The sequence below is a fragment of the Chiloscyllium plagiosum genome, unplaced genomic scaffold (assembly GCF_037043375.1).
Source record: "Chiloscyllium plagiosum isolate Xiang-an unplaced genomic scaffold, Cpla_swu_hap1 HiC_scaffold_1, whole genome shotgun sequence".
Lineage (NCBI taxonomy): Eukaryota > Metazoa > Chordata > Chondrichthyes > Orectolobiformes > Hemiscylliidae > Chiloscyllium > Chiloscyllium plagiosum.
In genome coordinates, this window is record NW_028270139.1 from 20774241 (window position 1) to 20786647 (window position 12407).

Genomic DNA, 12407 nt, shown 5'->3' on the forward strand with positions numbered 1-12407 from the left:
TTTCTCAATATATCAATTCTGATAGAAGGCAGACATGGTTCATCCTTGAGGAAATGTATTTGTTAACTGTCAGAGAACACTTCAGTTAACAGACTGTCACTGACTGCACTTTGAGAGGTTTGCTTTGCTTATTAGTCAGATTGTAAGAACCTTTTCAAGCTGATTTCTGACTTCTGACAGTGTGTCTATGTGTCTCGATTGCTTCGTTGTTTAAAATGTCAAATGTATTGTCACACGTTTACACTTTTTCTATTGCTGCCACAGTTATTTTCCCTGAAGTGTCGGAGGATGAGGGGTGACCTTATAAAGGTTTATTAAATCATGAGGGGTGTGGATAGGGTAAATAAATAAAGCCTTTTCCCCAGGGTGCGCAGTTTAAAACTAGAGAGCATGGGTTTACGGTGAGGGGAAAATATTTAAAAGGAACCTAAGGAGCAACTCCTTCACGCAGAAGGTGGACCGTGTATGGGAGAGGAAGTGGTGGAGGCTGGTACAATTACTACATTTAAAAGGCTTCCAGATGGGTATATGAATAGGAAGGGTTTAGAGGGATATAGGCCAAATGTTGGCAAATGAGACTAGATTAATCTAGGATATCTGGTTGACATGACGAGTTGGACCAAAGGGTCTGTTTCCATGCAGTATATCTCTATGACTCTATAACATGTGGTGAATATGGAGACCAGAAGCAAAATGTAATGGACAACACATAGCAATCCCACAACCAACGAATCAAATCCATGTTCTGCAGGCCTGCTACATCCAACTGTGAATGGTGGTAGTTAATGAAACAATTAACAGGAAGAGGTAGCTCCATAAAGATCTCAAAAAGACAAGGCTGATGCATTCACATCCATCTTCAGTGAAAATGAATAAAACATCTTAGCCTCCTCTTGAAGTCCCCAGCTCTTAAGGTCACAGATGCCAGTCTACAGATAATATGATTCACTCCATGTGATATCCAGAAATTGGTGAAGGTACTAGATACTGCAAAGGTTATACTGCTTCACAGCATTCTAGCAATCGTACTCAAGACCTATGTACCCTGACCCAGAAAAGCTTTCCCAGACAACTACAACACTGGCATTATCAGGCAATATGAACAAAAGCAAGACAAGCAATTACAGTTTGCCAGTCTACTCTTGATGATCAGAGTTAATACGACCTGGGGGCTGCTGAGAGAGAGAGGCTCACTGAGATTCTTGTAGAGGGAGAAGGAGAACATCTTCATAGCGGTCATCCTTGGAACAAGCTTCTTAGTAAGGTTATAATTAATGAGGAGGAAGTGACAGCAGATGCTGCAAGGATTCGCAGTAAGGTTATAATCAACTAGGAGAAAGTGAGGACAGCATCTGCAATGGATGACATTATCAATAATGGTATCAACTGGTAATAACCTGCTCCATGAAGCTCTTTTGGGTTTTGACAGGGCAAATATACTGCTGACCTTATTAAAGCCTTGATCCAAACATGGACAAAAGAACTGAACTCCAGAGGTGAGGTGAAAATGACTGTCAGAGAGTCTGAAAGCACAGAAGAGGCCCTTTGCCCCATAAAGTCTGTGTGACCTATCGACAATACTCCTAATTTCCAGCACATGACTCTCAGCCTTGAATGCTATGACTTTCTAAGTGGTCATTCATATACTTTTTAAAGGTTGTTAAGTTTCCTGTCTCTACTACCCTGCCAGGCAGTGCATTGCAGATTCCTACCATCCTCCGGGTAAAAAGACTTTTCCTCAAATACTCTAAACCTCTCACCCTTCACCTTCTCCTTGACATCATGTCAGAGAAGACCAAGCAAAATTGAATGTAGCCAATGGGAATCAGAGAGAAAACTCTCTGCTGAAGTCATACCTGGCCCAAAGGAAGATGGTTGTTATTGCTGGAGATTAATCCTTTTACGGTTTTTGTGAAGATCTGTAGCTCAGATTGTGGTTGGAATTGTTGGTCAGTTCACCAAGCTGGTTGATTTTTTTGCCATGTTTCATCTCTCTTCTGGGTGGCACCTTCAGTGCTGTGTAGCCTCCGGATAAAGCTTCATCTAGAGGTTACACAGCACTAAAGATGTCACCCTGGAGGGAGACAAAATGTTTGTTAATCCTCTCAGCCTTGACTGTGGGAATTCCTCAGGATAGTGTCCTCGGCTTGGCCATGTTCTTTGCTTCATCTATGACCTTCCTTTCATCACAATGTCACATGTGGGAACACTGGCTGATGATTGCACCATGCTCAGTACTATTGTCCAGTTAGATATTAAAGCAGTTAATGTTCATATGAAACAATACCTGGACAACATCCAGGCTGTTTAGTGGCAAGCAGTAATTGCGCCACACAAGTGCCTAACAATGACCATCTCCAATAAGTCAGAATGTAACCATTCAATGGCAAAGCCATCACCAAATCCCTCACTACCAATCTCCTGCAGCTTACCCTTGAGTAGAAACTGAATTGGAGCAGCCAGACACAAAGATCAGAAGAAAAGTAAGTTGCATAAATGACATAAGGAAGTTAGAATGAGATATAACTAAGTACGTGAATGGCAAAGATCTAGCAAATGGAGTATAATTTTGTAAAATACGAAACCTTTCATTATTGCAAGAAGTAGTTGCAGAAAACTAAGATGCAGAGTGATATAGATGCCTAAGTGCATGAATTGTAAAAAGGTTAGAATGAAGGTAAAGCAAGTAATTAAGAATTATACTAAACTCAATTCAAAAGTAGGGAGGTTGTCTTTCAATTGTTCAAGGTATTAGTGAGACCACATCTGGAGCACTGTGTACAATATTGGTCTCCTTATTTAAGAATATAAATGTACTGGCAGCAGTTCTGAGCTGGTGTATTGGACTATTAGCTGAAGTGTGTGGGTTGTCTTCCAAGAAAATGCTAGACAAATTGCACTTTTATCCATTAGAGGTTAGAAGAGTTAAAGGTAACTCAATTAAAACATACCGGGTCCTCAAGGGTCTTGACTGGACGGAAAAGATATTTATTCTTGTGGGAGAATTTACAACTAGGGAATTTTTATTTCAAAAGAAGGGATTACCCATTTAATACAGAGATAAGAAGAATTTTCTTTTTTGTCAAAGGGGATTGAGACACTTTGGAACCTCATTCGTGATTCAATTCAAGAATTCATGGATGGAGAATAAGTGCTGACCTAGCCAGCGATAGTCATATAGCATAAATGATTTTTTTCAAAACATTGCATGGTAAACAAATATCAGGAGGATGGTGTGATTGAAACAGGAGACGGCACGGTGGCACAGTGGTTAGCACTGCTGCCTCACAGCGCCAGAGACCCGGGTTCAATTCCCGCCTCAGGCGACTGACTGTGTGGAGTTTGCACGTTCTCCCCGTGTCTGCGTGGGTTTCCTCCGGGTGCTCCGGTTTCCTCCCACAGTCCAAAGATGTGCAGGGTCAGGTGAATTGGCCATACTAAATTGCCCGTAGTGTTAGGTAAGGGGTAAATTTTTAACCTTTCTTCACCCGCTTCGGCGGGTCGGTGTGGACTTGTTGGGCCGAAGGGCCTGTTTCCACACTGTAATCTAATCTAAATATATATCATGTGATGACATCCAGAAATCTGTCCAACCAGTCTTGGCACTCGAGAAAAGAAGCTTATAATTTCAATTTTCAATTGGTATTCAATAGTTCCAAACAGAAATGTGTGCAAATGGAAATTGGTTGAGTGCTGAATTGAGGTCTCTTTGGAAGTTTCCATATCTTGTTGATAATACTACCTAGTTTCTTGTATGAAGACTGAGCATGTACTGGACTATCATCATTTACCCATGCTACAGTAAGGAGACAACAGCTTCAGAAGATGAGAAGGCACGAGGCAAATTGAATATAGGTGAAGCTGAGAGGAACAATTTGCTGTCACCATTGCTTCAGAACTCTCTAATGGCTCTCTTTTATTTTCTTGTCTTAATTATTATTTGCTTCCATGGGCAATATTTGAAACTATGTAAACCTGTCTGTCTTCTATAGTAACATCACGGGTCAGTCTGGCAACTACATTAGCGAAAAGGACTTCAGGCATTGCTCTTTTTTATGTAGTTCTCTGTCTTACCAGCAAGATCACTGTGTAAGAGCCACAAGCAAAATCTAGATGACAAACCAAAACTGATATTCTGAAGACTAGAATAACTGCAGCAACTAGAGTTGCTCCCTGGGAGAACACAGAACTGCTGAAGCAGCAAACTATTGGAATTGCCTAGGAAATTGAAACTTCCAGTTGGCAATTCCCCTGTGTCATGAAATCTCTAAAACTATCTATCACAGTCAGCAATGTCAAAGGGTTCTCACTCAGCTAAGATGAGTAATTACCTAGGAAAAGTTAGAGGGTTAAATAAACCTAATTGAATCCTTGGGTCATTGCTAAACTGAGGCCTGGGATAATTCAAGGTTTCCTCATCTCTTTTTCTGTTTGTGTCTGGTAGCCTTATCCTCCCACATGCATCCAGCAAAAGCTCTTCCCAGTGATGCTTTGTCTGACTGGATGTCCAGACTCTGTGGCTATGTTAAATAAAAACCGAAAGAATGCAGATGCTGGAAATCAAAAACAAAAATGCTGCAAATGCTCAGCAGATGTGTGGAAAGAAATCAGAGTGCTCTCTACATTAAAGGACACGCTCCAGAATAACTCAGGAGGCCAGGTAAATGGAGTGAGATCACCAACCACTTTAGGAAGGACACTGCAGCTCTTAAGAAAATGCAAAGAAAGGTGACAAGGATCATCCTAGACTGAAATAATTGATATTTGAAGTTAAACTCAACACTTTGAGTGTGAACTTCTTGGCAGAATTTATACTAATAGGAGATCTGGTCTAATCATTTAAAGTGATTAAAGGCAAAGAGAAGCAAATAGTGCATTTGAGGTGAAAGGGGCCAGATACAATGAGAAGTCACCCCCATGAACGAAGCAAGTAGAGTGTGAAGTTGAATGCCCGTAGGCTTTAATTTATTAAGAGGGTGATCAACATTCAATATTACAAATAATTAAATTTTATTTCCATTTGTCACAGTATTTGAGAGGCATATGTTTCCATGAGCATTATGTCCACTAAAGAATGGAGAACACAATTTGCAGAGGTAAGATAACAGCTCAATACCTCCCATTCATACATTGTACACCTGAAAACCAGCAAAATTGTGCCCAATAGTAGGGTATACTCAAGCATGTGTAACGGGAGGAAGGAAAAACATGAAAAGTTGAGAAGGAAAAGGAGATGGGTGAAGAAAGGTTAAAAAGGACTGTATAAATTCTTACCTCCAGTACTCTCCCAGTAATGAATTTCGTACAGCGCTCACATTTGATGCCAAACTGAGAATGGTAATCAGCCTCACAGTAAGGAGCCCCATCCCTGTATGAGTGAGACACATTAATACATAACTTGTAACATTGTCATACTGTTTGAAAATGGGCCCAACACTTCGGTCTAACGTTCAATCAAAAGTGCTGGTAATTGCTGTGACTTTTCAGCTGTGATTATGGCATTTGCAGTAACTGTGCAAAAAGTTGAAGAATTCCTCAATAACTATAGCAAATAATTTAATGTGGTACAATTTCTCCAACCCTGCATTCCAGACCATGCCAGTCATTCATTTCTTCTCTGTAATGTTTACAATAATAAAGGTAGTAATTAAATGCAATTTGCTGTTGTCATCCTGTTTGAAAAAAGATTACTTCTTCAGACTAACAATTGGAGGATGGAGGTGTTTTTGCAACAAATACATTTATTTTACTGACATGCTCATAAGCCAACATTTTTCTGAATGATCTTTGAAGTAGAAACACCTCCTTTGAAGTAGAAACACTGTCAAACTGGCATGGCAAATTCTGACTCCTGTTCAAAGTGCAGGCAAGCAGAAATATAGACTTTACATGTCACCAAATCACTAGCTCTGCCATTTGATGACTGGTTATTACTGGCAAAAATCACAGTTAAAGTGCAAGCAGTTAACCAATGTAATCAGATATGTAGAAAGGAAGTGCAGAAACATAGATAAGAGAGAAGACCATTGAGACTCTTCAAGCTTGAGTCATCGCAATTTATTGAAGTAATGGCCAACGCACATATTAATCTTTGTTCATTATCCCTTAATAATTTTGTTTAGCAAAATTATATAAGTCTCAGATTTAAAGTTAATAATTAATATATGAATTGTCATTAGTGAAAGCAAATTCCAATTTTTTAATGTTCTTTAAATGCATAATTGCTTCATACTTTCACTTGATCGCACTTTAATTTTCAACGTGCCCTTTAGTTCGAAGTTTCTCAAACATTAGTAGGATGTCTCTGCTAACCTTCTCTGTTTCCTTATTATTTTAAAACCTTTGATTAAATCATCCCTAACGATCTAATGCCACAGAATTCTACCCTTGCCGTGAATATGTAAAACTGAATACTATTACACAAATGTACATTAATTGAATTAAATTGAATTGAACTGAATTTATTGTCGTGTACCAAGGCACAGTGAAAAGCCTTGTCTTGCGAACAATACAGGCAGATCACAGAGTTAAAAAGCATAGATAAGTAAATAATAGGTATACAGCAGCAAAACAAAACACAAATACGGGCGAATGAGCGTCCGTTCACTAGTAGGGTAGAAATTGTTTTGAAATGGGCTAGTGCGTGTGTTCAGGCTTCTGTACCTTCTTCCTGATGGTACAGGTTGTAGGAAAGCATTGCCAGGGTGGAATGGATCTTTGAGAATGCTGGCAGCCTTTCCTTGACAGCGGGCCTGATAGATGGAGTCGACAGATGGGAGGTTGGCCTTTGTGATTGTATGGGCCAAGTTCACCACACTCTGTGACCGTCTCTAATCTTGAATGGTACATTTGCCATATCAGGTAGTGATACATCTAGACAGAATGCTCTCAATGGCAAGGGTATTCGTCGTCATGCCACATTTTCTCAGCTGCCTGAGGAAGAAGGGACGTTGTTGGGCCTTTGCAACCAGTGTGGCCACATGATGAGTCCATGAAAGCTTGTTGTGGATGATCACTCCCAGGAGCTTGACACTCTCCACTCATTCCATCTCTGTGCTGTTAATGTGTCGGGGGGGATGAGTAACGTCCCGCCAAAAGTCAATAATGAATTCCTTGGTTTTGCTGGCATTCAGAACTAGGTTATTCTCAATGCACCATTTTTTCAGGTCTTCCACCTCCCGTCTGAAGTCTATTTCAGCGCCATCCAAGATTCGACTGACTATGGTGGCGTCATCAGCAAACTTGTAAATGGCTGGTATTTGGCAATGCAGTCATGGGTATACAGTGAGTACAGTAGGGTGCTGAGTACATACTCCTGGGGGATTCAAGCATTAGTGAGGATGAAATGTTGTCCCCAATCTTCACTGATTGTTGCCTGTGGGTCAGGAAACTGAGGACCCAGTTGCAGAGAGTGGGGCTTAGTCAGAGGTCATTAAGTTTAGTAATCAGTTTCACAGGGCCAATAGTGTTGAAGGCTGAACTGTAGTCAATGAGTAAGATTCTTTACTTAGCTGTTCTTAGTGTCAAGTTGTTCTAGGGAGGAGTGAAGGGCAAGTGATATGACATCTGACATGGATATGTTGGTCCGATAGGCAAATTGGAGTGGGTCAAGAGTAGTGGGGAGGCTGGAGTTGATTAATGCCATCATCAGCCTTTTAAAACACTTCATGATCACCGAGGTTAGGGCCACTGGGCAGTAGTAATTGAGACATGTTGCATTAGCCTTCTTAGGCACAGGAATGATGTTGTCCCTCTTGAAACAGGCAGGGACAGTGGCCTACTGCAGGGAGAGGTTGAATATGTCAGAGAAGACCTCTGCCAGTTGATCTGCGCATGCTTTGAGTGCACAGCCTGGTACTCCGTCTGGTCCCATTGCTTTCCTTGGATTCACATGAAGGAAAACTGATCTGACTTCTGATGCAGTGACTTTGGGATAGGTTCGTCAGGATTTGTCGGAATAGGATGACGAGCTAAATGACTATAGTTTAAATGTTCACAACCATGATGAATTTAGTTGTTTAGTCCCTTACGTGGAGTTGCAGACCTGGAATGCTTTCCAAGACAACCGTCTTGTCTCTTCAAGATGGTCAAAGATTTTACAGATTTTATATTTGGTTTAAGATATATTAAGTGATACTGCTTAATTTTAACAGAAATCTCTTGTTAAACATAAAACTATCTTCAACTTACTTGCTCAAAAATGGCATAAAATCTATAAGCATTTCATGGGAAAGGGAACAGCAAATAATTCAGATAAAAACATGATGAATTGCTGTCTTTACTTTCAGCCAATAGCTGAATCTAAGGATTATGTTTTGCATGGCTCAATTTGTTTTCTTTCACATTTGGCAGAGGTTGGGGGAGGGAAGCTTCTGATGGGTAGAAGACCACAGTATTTACACATGCAGTTGCAACGTTCTGATGAAAGATTATTGTACACATATATACTTAAATATCAAAAATCTGTTCATGTTCTAAAAATGAAGACAGCAATAATGCCTACCTTAATAATACTTACAAGCTGAACTATGCTCAGTTGCTAAACTTGGAAAGTTTAAAGATTTAAAGCAGTGTTTCTGCAACTCTGTCTGAAGGATTGAAAGTCGCTGCAATCCCGAGTTTAAAATTGGGGTTGGCTTGGGGTGGGGGGAGAGAAACTTCTATCCCACGTATTAGTTTACTCTCTCTCACACTCACTTGCTCACTCTTGAAAGAACTGTCACTTTGAGCATTATCTCAGGGAAGTATTCAAATTAGATCATAACCTATCATTTCCTTTAGCACTGATAATGTCTCATCAACCTTTCCGCATGTGGTGGTCACTGCGTTTCTAATTAATTTCCTGTCCACTCTGCAAAAGAGGACACTTTATTGACTATCCAAGAAAATTCATCAAATAAACAAAATGTAAATTGCAAAATAATCAGCCTGTCACTTGACTTTTGTCACAAATAGTAATCCAAACACGCTTCTGTGAGAGACACAAAAGCTTCAGCAGAACAGACATTTCAGGTTCAATTCCCAGCCAGCTAATTAAGACTCATAACTAATTCAACTGCACAATTTAGTCATCAATCATTTATACAATACTAATACTGTAAAGTTGCTGAGCACAATGCACAGTATTTGAATATAGTGCTCTGTAACTTTATTAAAAGTTAAAATGACACTGAGGCAATGTAAGGAATGCAACCTGCTTTTCCACTGATACAGAGATCCCCACCAACGTTTAATGTTATCCCAGCATAATTTTGTTCCAAAGTGATTCACTGCAATTTTCTGATTCAGTATGTGGAGGTAACTGCTAGAGAAGGTGCAAAACTTGACCTACTCTTGGGAAATAAGACAGGGCAGGTGATTGAGGTGTTAGTGGGGGTGCACTTTGGGGTTCTAAATTTGAAGTTCTAAATTGGAGAAAGGCCAATTTTGACGGTATTAGGCAAGAACTTTCGAAAGCTGATTGGGGGCAGATGTTCGCAGGTAAAGGGCCGGCAGGAAAATGGGAAGCCTGCAGACATGAGATAACGAGAATCCAGAGAAATTATATTCCTGTGGGGGTGAAAGGAAAGGCTGGTAGGTATAGGAGATGCTGGATGATAAAAGAAATTGAGGGTTTGGTTAAGAAAAAGAAGGAAGCATGTGCAAGGTATAGACAGGATAGATCGAGTGAATCCTTAGAAGAGTATAAAGGCAGTAGGAGTTTACTTAAGAGGGAAATCAGAAGGCAAAAAGGGGACATGAGATAGCTTTAGCAAATACAGTTAAGGAGAACCCAAAGGGTTTTTACAAATACATTAAGGACAAAAGGGTAATTAGGGAGAGATTACGGCCCCTCAAAGATCAGCAAGGCAGCTTTTGTGTGGAGCCACAGAAAATGGGGTGATATTAAATGAGAATTTTGCATCAGTATTTACTTTGGAAAAGGACATGGAAGATATAGAATGTAGGGAAATAGATGGTGACATCTTGCAAAATGTCCAGATTACAGAGGAGGAAGTGCTGGATGTCTTGAAATGGGCAAAGGTGGATAAATCCCCAGGACCTGATCAGGTGTACTCTAGAACTCTGTGGGAAGCTAGAAAAGTGATTGCTGGGCCTCTTGCTGAGATATTTGTATCATTGATAGTCACAGGTGAGGTGCCAGAAGACTGGAGGTTGGCAAACATGATGCCACTGTTTAAGGAGGGTGGTAAGGACAAGCCAGGGAACTATAGACCAGTGAGCCTGACCTCGGTGGTGGGCAAGTTGTTGGAGAGAATCCTGAGGGACAGGATGTAAGTATATTTGGAAAGGCAAGGACTGATTAGGGATAGGCAACATGGCTTTGTGCATGGGAAATCATGTCTCTCAAACTTAGTGGGTGGCACGGTGGCACAGTGGTTAGCACTGCTGCCTCACAGCGCCAGAGACCCGGGTTCAATTCCCGCCTCAGGCAACTGACTGTGTGGAGTTTGAACGTTCCCCCCCGTGTCTGCGTGGGTTTCCTCCGGGTGCTCCGGTTTCCTCCCACAGTCCAAAGATGTGCAGGTTAGGTGAATTGGCCATGCTAAATTGCCCCTAGTGTTAGGTAAGGGGTAAATGTAGGGGTATGGGTGGGTTGCGCTTCGGCGTGGTCTTGTTGGGCCGAAGGGCCTGTTTCCACACTGTAATGTACTCTACTCTAAAAACTTGATTGAGTTTTTTGAAGTAACAAAGAGGATTAATGAAGGCAGAGCAGTAGGTGTGATCTATATGGACTTCAGTAAGGCGTTCGACAAGATTCCCCATGGGAGGTTGGTGAGCAAGGTCAGATCTCATGGAACACAGGGAGAACTATCCATTTGGATACAGAACTGGCTTAAAGATAGAAGACAGAGGGTGGTGGTGGAGGGTTGTTTTTCAGACCGGAGGTCTGTGACCAGTAGAGTGTCACAAGGATAGGTGCTGTGTCCTCTACTTTTTGTCATTTACATAAATGATTTGGATGCAAGCATAAGAGGTACAGTTAGTAAGTTTGCAGATGACACCAAAGTTGGAGGTGTAGTGGACAGCGAAGATGGTTACCTCAGATTACAACAGGATCTGGACCAGATGGGCCAATGGCTGAGAAGTGGCAAATGGAGTTTAACTCAGATAAATGTGAGGTGCTGCATTTTGGGAAAGCAAATCTTAGCAGGACTTATACACTTAATGGTAAGGTCCTAGGGAGTGTTGCTGACCAAAGAGACTTTGGAGTGCAGGTTCATAGCTCCTTGAAAATGGAGTCGTAGGTAGATAGGATAATGAAGGCGTTTGGTATGCTTTCCTTTATTGGTCAGAGTATTGATGTCAGGAGTTGGGAGGTCATGTTTCAGCTGTACAGGACATTGGTTAGGCTACTGTTGGAATATTGCGTGCAATTCTGGTCTCCTTCCTATCAGAAAGACATTGTGAAACTTGAAAGGGTTCAGAAAAGATTTATAAGGATGTTGCCAAGGTTGGAGGAATTGAGCTATAGGGAGAGGCTGAACAGGCTGGGGCTGTTTTCCCTGGAGCATCGGAGGCTGAGGAGTGACCTTATAAAGGTTTACAAAATTATGAGGGCCATGGATAGGGTAAATAGGCAAAGTCTTTTTTCCTGGAGTCAGGGAGTCCAGAACTAAAGGGCATAGGTTTAGGGTGAGAGGGGAAAGATATAAAAGAGACCTAAGGGGCAACTTTTTCACACAGAGTGGTACGTGTATGGAATGAGCTGCCAAAGGAAGTAGTGGAGGCTGGTAAAATTGCAACATTTAAGAGGCATTTGGATGGGTATATGAATAGGAAGGGTTTGGAGGGGTATGGGCTGGGTGCTAGCAGGTGGAACTAGATTGGGTTTGGCTATCTGGTCGGCATGCACGGGTTGGACTGAAGGGTCTGTTTCCATGTTGTACATCTCTATGACTCTAAGTCACTGACCCACAGCAATGAAGCACCAACATAAAACATATATGTTATTCTCATATTTTAATGATTGTCTTTCTGCATAATTTATTCTTTACCAGCTTCTTATAAATGTGGAAATAAGAAAAGTGTGCTTTATTACCTCTATTTTAAAACACTTTCCTAAATTTTTCCATTGACTACTTCTTTTTCTTAGGTGTATGGTTTAAAAGTCTAAAGCTTGATGAAATATACACTGTATTCAAACACTACTCTAAATCCCCTTTATGTTAGCTTCACTGAATATTAAGTTAGATACAATGTGGGTGTAATTTTATCATAAGAACAAGAGTTGTGTCATGGCAAAAGTAATGATCTAATGATCCATTGTTTCTCAGGGACTGATTAATTCTATGGATTTGTACTGTTAAAGCAGTAAAGAAATATTACAGGTTAGGAAAAGGACTGGTGTGCAGCCTGCAGTCTCAAAGCAAACTAACTGCCAGGGAGTGTTGGGGCATTCCATA

At 40.9% G+C, this 12407-nt stretch overlaps 1 protein-coding gene across 1 annotated transcript in view; it reads right to left on the bottom strand.

Moving 5' to 3' along the window:
- The window catches only part of ablim2 (actin binding LIM protein family, member 2), a 332680-nt gene that overhangs the window by 198818 nt on the left and 121455 nt on the right, over window positions 1–12407 (bottom strand). Inside the window, exon 6 of the mRNA XM_043698357.2 lies at window positions 5275–5368. Within this exon, the coding sequence (XP_043554292.2) occupies window positions 5275–5368 (94 nt within the window). The remainder of the gene's footprint in view (window positions 1–5274; window positions 5369–12407) is intronic.